Source organism: Rhinopithecus bieti, unplaced genomic scaffold (assembly GCF_001698545.2).
Source record: "Rhinopithecus bieti isolate Rb0 unplaced genomic scaffold, ASM169854v2 scaffold_61298, whole genome shotgun sequence".
Taxonomy (NCBI): domain Eukaryota; kingdom Metazoa; phylum Chordata; class Mammalia; order Primates; family Cercopithecidae; genus Rhinopithecus; species Rhinopithecus bieti.
In genome coordinates, this window is record NW_016823727.1 from 1,257,497 (window position 1) to 1,265,282 (window position 7,786).

A 7,786-nucleotide genomic window follows, 5' to 3' on the forward strand; every position below is an offset into this window, starting at 1 on the left:
CACACCTGGCTGATTTTATATTTTCGTAGAGATGGGGTTTCACCATATTGGCCAGGCTAGTCTCAAACTCCTGACTTCAAGTGATCTGCACACCTCAGCCTCCCAAAGTACTGGGATTACAGGCATGAGCCACTACGCTTGGCCTTGGGCATTTTTTGTTGTTGGTGGTGTTCCTGAGACAGAGTCTTGCTCTGTCGCCCAGGCTGGAGTGCAGTGGCGCAATCTCAGCTCACTGCAATCTCTGCCTCCCAGGTTCAAGCAAGTCTCCTGCCTGAGCCTCCCAAGTAGCTGGGATTACAGGCGTGCACCCCCATGCCTGGCTAGTTTTTGTATTCTTAGTAGAGACAGAGGTTTCACCATGTTGGCCGGGCTGGTCTCAAACTCTTGACCTCGTGATCTGCCCACCTCGGCCTCCCAAAGTGCTGGAATTACAGGCATGAGCCACCATGCCCGGTGACCTTGGGCATTTTATATGAGAACAAAATTAACTTGTACTGGCACCATGGCTCACACCTATAATCCCAGCACTTTGGGAGGCCAGGGTGAGAGAATCACTTGAGTTCAGGAGTTCAAGACCAACCTGGGCAACATAGACCTCTTCTCTACAAAAAAATAAAAAACTTAGCCCAACATGGTAGTACAGGTCTGTTGTCCTAGCTACTTGGGAGGCTGAGGTGTGGGACAACCACTTGAGCCCGGGAGATCGAAGCTACAATGAGCACTGATCACACCACTGCACACTCCAGCCTATGCAACAGAGCGAGACCTTCCTCCAAAAAAAAAAAAAGTAACTTGCATATCCCTGAAAGTTGCACATAGTATGTTGTGTTCCAGTTAATTTTTTGCTGCTCGTGTTGGGTGATGGTGATGGAGTTCATTAATTTTTATTAATCAGTGATGCCACCTGGTGGCCAGAGAGTACATTTTGTAGTGTACCTACACACTGAACCAACATTTGCTTTTTTTCCCTTTGATAAAAATAACCTCAGTGGCATTTGAGGCAGTTTTATTAGTGAAGTTTTGAATAATGCTCAATTTGTTTTGGCAGGAACAGAAAGGTCATAGAATACTACCAGTCTAACGTGGCAAACTGAAATGACTGCTCTCTTCGTTGTTATTAGGAAAGCTTCTGCCGCATACCAGGTCCTAAATGATAGGTAATAGATGGTTCCCTATGACCAATATAGGCGTGTCTGTCTGGTCTCCTTTCCTGGGTTTCACCTGGGTTATGACAGTCACTGGAGCCAGCTACTGGTTTCACTGTTCCTCCCATCTGACTCAGGGTGATCAGTCACATTCTTATGCTGCAGTTAAGGCCCCAGGTGATTCTTAAGTTGAAGGAGATCTTGGTCCTACTCTCTTTGCCAAGGTAAAAGTCCTCAAAAAGATATACAGCAAGAAGATGCCCTAAAAATACGGATGGATGGATGGATGATGGATGGATAGATGGATGGATGAATAAGTTGGAGAGTTGAATTTTGGAGACCATTAAGATATTTTTAAAAATTGGCAAGGAGGGTAAACCTAACTCCATTACTTCCTTGATTAATAGCATGATGTTGCAATGTATTAATGGTGGGTTTTCTGCTCAGTGTATTTAAACTGTGTTTGTAAAAGTTAATGTTTGAGTACAAGCAAAGAAAATGCAACTTAGAAGCTTATCAGACTCAGCGTAGTGATTCTGAGGTCAGGATTTCCTAATATGGACATCTTCTGGGTAACCCTTTTGGTTTAGAGAAGTGTCTCTGTTTTCATTGGTATACTTCTGTATTAAAGAACAGAAATTTAAGACAAAATAGGAACTCGCCATGAGTCTGATATTTAGGTAAATCTGTGTTCCTTTCCACACTCTTCAGCTAACTAACAGCTTAAGGAAAATCACTTGATTAATGAGGTAGCTTAGGGTTTGAGAACATCTAATAGGGAGGGTAAGTTTGTCTCCCCAACCCTGTCAACTTTCAGCCATAGAAATGTTAAATGTTTGCACTCAGAAAACACAGCTTATGTAATATATTGAATGCATTCTGAGTGGGGTCAGAGTGAGAAAAAGTTTATTTTCATCTCCAGATAAGGCTAAGTGTAATGTATATCTTATGTATTTTGTTAATTTGGGTTTTTAAATTTTTTTGTGTGCCTGCTTCATTTTTCCTTTATATTTTGGGGCGGATGCTCTCTTCATTCAGATTAAGATCTAAATTGCTAGCGATGGTTTCTGGCAAGATAGAACCTATGCCATGGTGCAGGGAAGCTTAATATGTTTATACATAACATCTCACCTTGGCTTATTGCCAGTGCTGGATATTTATAATGTGCACATCTAGACTCACACAGGCTCTTAGATCACTGTCTCAAAGATTTACGAAGTTTCAGCAGTTGGGCGTGTGCTTGTGTCATCTGTTACATTTGAAGATCTGACACTGATACCCATGTTTTCCTTTGTTCCTTTGAGCATGATTTCATAAATCCATGAGGTGAAGTTGTATCTATTCCATAATAGTACTAACTAGCAGTTGGGTATGATAAAAATATATTCAGTTTCTGAACACCCCTTTTCTCCTTTCATTTTCTCAGTTCCCACTGGCATTAGAATTGGTTTCAGCATTTATTGCCTTTTACCTCAACTAAAATACAATCCTAACTTAAAAGTAATATATTATTGGCCAGGTGCAGTGGCTCACCGCCTGTAATCCCACCAGTTTGGTAGGCTAAGGCTGGGGGATTGTTTGAGGCCAGGAGTTAAAGACCAGCCTGGGCAACAAAGTGAGACCCTGTCTCTGAAAAAAAAAAAAAAAAAGGCAGACATGGAGGCACACACCAGTAGTCATAGCTATTTGGGAGGCAGAGGCAGGAGGATTGCTTGAGTCCAGGAACTTGAGGCTGTAGTGAGCAATGATTGCACCGCTGTGCTCCAGCCTGGGTGACAGGGTGAGACTCTGTCTTGAATGAGTAAGTGAATTGTTTTTATTCAGTAAGCATTTGTTGTCCCTTTTGTGCAAAGCCCCTGGCTAAGTGCTGTGTGAGAGAGAAAGATGTTATCAGATGACTTGCTCACAAGGAGCTTTGAGTCTAATGAAAAAGAAAATAATAGAAGCATAAAGTGAGACTGCTGTGTCATGTGTTACTCAAAGGGAGAAAATGTTTCTTTCAAATGGAAATTTTGTAAGAGAAGTGGGATTTAAGAAGAGCCTTGAAGAATATGAGTAGAATTTGTATATGCGAGACAGAGAAAGGGATCGAGAAAAAGGGACAATTAGGGACAAAAGGTGTGAAGCCAGGGGACACATGGGGAGTGTTTAAGGGGTTGCACAGAATCAAATTTAATCAGGACAAAGGGCCCATTTTAGGCAGTAGCAAGAGAGAGAGAAAAATTGATAGGGACTATGTAGCAGGGGGCTTTAAATTCCAGGGAGGAATTTGTATTAATTTCACAGGTAATGGGAGACCATCCAGCATTTCTCAACAGAGAAGGAAGTATTGCCTTAAAATTCCATGATTGTCCTTGGTGTCAAAGATTTATTAAATATAGGTTCCTCTATTGCCTCAGTTTTTTTCTGTATTATAAGAACTACTATATACCACATTGCTTATTTACAGACTCTCTTCATCCAAACTAAGGTTTCTCAACTTCAGGCCCATTGATACTTGGGGTCAGATAATTTTTTTGTTGTTGTTGCAGGGCTGCATTACAAGATATTTAGCAGCATCTCTGCCGGGTGTGTGCGTGTGTGTGTGTGTGTGTGTGTGTGTGTGTTTGTGTGTAGTAGAGATGGGGTTTCCCCATGTTGGCCATGCTGTTGAACTCCTGACTTCAAGTGATCCACCCCCTTCGGCCTCCCAAAGGGCTAGGATTACAGGCATGAGCCACCGAGTCCAGTCTACATCTCTGACTTCTAACCACTAGCCACAGTAGCACCCCCTTTTCCCCAGTTATGACAACCACAACTGTCTCCAGACATTGCCAGATGTACCCTGGGGGTCAAATTTGTCCCCATTTGAAAACCACCTGTTTAAATACATATATTGAATTCCCTTGGTGTCCTGAGCATTGTTAGACGCTTAGATTAACAAATCCAGGAGTCTTTTAGGGATTGAATTAATGCCTTAGAATTTTATACTAGATGTATGTCTGATCTCAAGATTAAGGTACTTTCCTATGTATTGGAATAAAAGCTGAACTGGGCATTAGAAGACCTGAATTCTCATGCTGGCTCTGCCACCAAGAGGTTATGTGACTTGGGTGAGATCCTTTGCTCAGTAATCTGATTCCTCATCTCTAAAATAACCAGTGTTTCCTCCAAGGCTCTTTCTAGCTCTGATGCTATGTCTTGATTTCAAATTGATCTCAGGGCTTTATTTTTTCACAAGTTAGCCCAAGTTGGACTAGCATGTATATTAACCAGCAAGACTAACGGAAGTATTGAAAAAGAAAGATATGTGTTTGGGGCTCACTGGTTTATTGTACTCAAATACTTTTTTTTCTTCTTTTCTAGATTATTTGAAGAATCTCATAGAAGATGCCGGAGATTACAGAGACACTCAAGGTAAATAACTTTTGTGGTTGCAGAAGTTTTTATATTATGTTTATTTAGGTAGGGGTAGAAAGTAAAAATATATTGATGACAAAATCTGTTACAAACTCTATTCATACGACTTGAAGGCCGGGTGCGGTGGCTCACACCTGTAATCCCAGCACTTTGGGAGGCCGAGGCGGGTGGATCACCTGAGGTAAACAGTTTGAGACCAGCCTGGCCAACATGGTGAAACCCCTTCTCTACTAAAAAAAATACAAAAACTAGCCAGGCGTGGTGGTGCACGTCTGTAATTCCAGCTTCTTGGGAGTCTGAGGCAGGAGAATCGCTTGAACCTGGAAGGCAGAAGTTGCAGTGAGCTGAGATTGCACCACTGCACTCCAGCCTGGGCGAGACTCTTTCTCAAAAAAAAAGACTTGAGGCCTTCCTGAAAACTCCATTTTGAGCAGATTCACATAGAACCAGATAAGTAGTAAAGCAGTGCTGGGGATAGGTGAGATTATATGGACAGGGGAGACCCAAAGTCAGCCCTGCATGAGAACCAACCTCTTGCGACTGGTGGTGAGGGGAGCCAGCGTGGTGGCTGAGGTCAGGAAGCTTTGCCCTCCTGTGCTCAGTCACTCTGTGCTTGTGCCATATTCAGTTTCCATAGAGGTCCATTTCTTTGTCTTTCAAAAACAGGGATTAAACCAGAAGATCTGCAAGGTCCTCAAGCTTCAAAATCATGAGTCCATGAAGTGACTAAACTACAAAGCAGGGATGAGTCTATAAAAGCATATTATTCTGGGACTGTTTAACAATAGGATATTAGCCTTCCCTCACCCATAGTAGTACTTAAGGGAAACAGTCCATTACATCATGAGGGACTCATAACTAGTGGGATAATTGGAGTTCCTGTGTCTGTCTGCCTGTCAATGTCTCTCTCCCTCACAATCTCTCTCTCTCCCTCTCTTGCAGATAACAGACACATATACACAGATTAATTCTGTTTGGGTGTTTCTGTTTAACCCCAACAACCTCTTTCAAATGTCACAGGTCTATCCCTTGTTCTTTTTTTTTGTTTTGTCTCACTCTGTCACCCAGGCTGGAGTTCAGTGGCACGATCTCGGCTTACAGCAACCTCCACCTCCTGGGTTCAAGCAATTCTCCTGCCTCAGCCCCCCAGGTAGCTGGGATTACAGGCATGCACCACCATGCCCAGCTAATTTTTGTATTTTTAGTTTCACCTTATTGGCCAGGCTGGTCTCGAACTCCTGACCTCAAGTGATCTGCCCACCTCGGCCTCCCAAAGTGCTGGGATTACAGGCATGAGCCACCATGCCCAGCAACCCCTGGTTCTAACTGCAGAAACATATTAAACAAGTCTATTAATTTTATGAATTTCGATCACATTATTATTATTATTTTAATTTTTTGAGACAGAGTCTCACTTTGTCACCTAGGCTGGAGTGCAGTGGCACGAACACGGCTCACTGCAGCCTCAACTTCCTGGGCTCAAGTGATTCTCTTGCCTCAGCCTCCAAGTAGTCAGGATTACAGGTGCACACCATCACACCCTGCTAATTTTTGTTTTTTTTGTAGAGATAGGGTTTTACTGTCTTGCCCAGGCTGGTCTCGAGCTCCTGATTTCAAGTGATCAGCCCGCCTCGGCCTTCCAAAGGCTGAGATGACAGGCGTGAGCCATCACACCCAGCCTGATCACATTCGTGTATATCCTTTACATTTGCAGAATAAAAAGTGAACATTTTTAACCATTTTGATAGAGATTCTTATTTATTCTCTTAATCATTTCACTTCTCTAACATCTTCTATTTGTATACATTATGCTTTTAAAGGTGGGTTTTTTTAAAGGAAAAGTTTGTGGTTGGGGATCTGACAAGTTTCCTGTCTTCAGTGATCATATCTTTTGATGAAAAAGTTGGTAATACCCATCAAATAAAGAACAAAGCAAAGGACTTCAAAGTAAGGGTGCACCAAGCAGGACAGAATTATTTGGATGACAGAGAAAAGTATGAAGGTTGAAGAGGCAGGGAAGCTTTACAGGAAAAAGTAGGACTGGAGATGAGTGGGAGAATGGGGGGGAGGAAAAATGAGCATTCCTGATGGCAGCCCCTCTCCTGAGGATACAAATCGTATATAGAACTTATAGAATAGAAAGAAAACATCTGTCCTGGGTCCTGGGCTTCTGCCTTCAATGAAAATGAGTTATTGGGTCAATTTCACACATAAAACAAATTCAGGGTCAGAGATTAAGGAGCTCATTTAAAGAAAATTACATGCTACAGCAAAGACAGATGAGAAAACCACTGAACAGTGAGGCCCACTCTATGGCCAGAGGCACAGCAATCATATGGTGAGCAGTGGCTGGGCGTGGTGGCTCATGCCTGTAATCCCAGCATTTTGGGAGGCTGAAGCAGGTGGATCACTTGAGGTCAGGAGTTCAAGACCAGCCTCGGCAACATGGCAAAACCCTTTGCTACTAAAAATACAAAAATTAGTGGGGTGTGGTGGTGCATGCCTGTAATCCCAGCTACTCAGTAGCTGAGGCATGAGAATCGCTTGAACCTGGGAGATGGAGGTTGCAGTGAGCCAAGATCCCACAACTGCACTCCAGCCTGGGCGACAGAGCAAGACTCTGTCTCAAGAAAAAAAGAGTGGTGAGCAGTGTGGATGAGACTCCAAGGGTAAGGGAAGGTGAGGCAAGTATAACTTTGAAAGGTAGGGAGAAGAGTTAAAGGAATAGAGGCATCAGGGCTGACATGGGGAAAGTAGAATCACAGAATGGAGTGGGGAAGGTAGAGCTTGGGAGACCAGGTGACCAAGTAGCAGCAGCAGCCTTGTCATCCATTAAATCTTAAGGCATCTCTCCCCTGTCCACTGGGAATTCCAGCAGGCCAGAAAGCAGGAAATGTGTCTAAGGTAACCTCTTGAATACCTGATGTGAAGAGGGTACCAGGCGCTGTAAATTGTGATATATGGCTGAGCACCGTGGCTCACACCTGTAATCCCAGCACTTTGGGAGGCCGAGGCTGGTGGATCACTGAGGTCAGGAGTTTGAGACCAGCCCTGCCCGGCAAAACCCCGTCTCTACTAAAAATACAAAAATTAGCTGAGCATACTGGTGTGCGCCTGTCATCCCAGCTACCCAGGAGACTGAGGCAGGAGAATTGCTTGAATCTGAGAGGTGGAGATTGCAGTGAGCCGAGATCATGCCACTGCACTTCAGCCTGGGAGACAGAGCAAGACTGTCTCAAAAA

The 7,786-nt window shown here is 43.5% G+C and overlaps 1 protein-coding gene across 1 annotated transcript in view; it reads left to right on the forward strand.

The window, feature by feature from the left end:
* The window catches only part of FGD6 (FYVE, RhoGEF and PH domain containing 6), a 144,308-nt gene that overhangs the window by 102,105 nt on the left and 34,417 nt on the right, over positions 1 to 7,786 (forward strand). Inside the window, exon 9 of the mRNA XM_017861741.1 lies at positions 4,491 to 4,541. Within this exon, the coding sequence (XP_017717230.1) occupies positions 4,491 to 4,541 (51 nt within the window). The remainder of the gene's footprint in view (positions 1 to 4,490; positions 4,542 to 7,786) is intronic.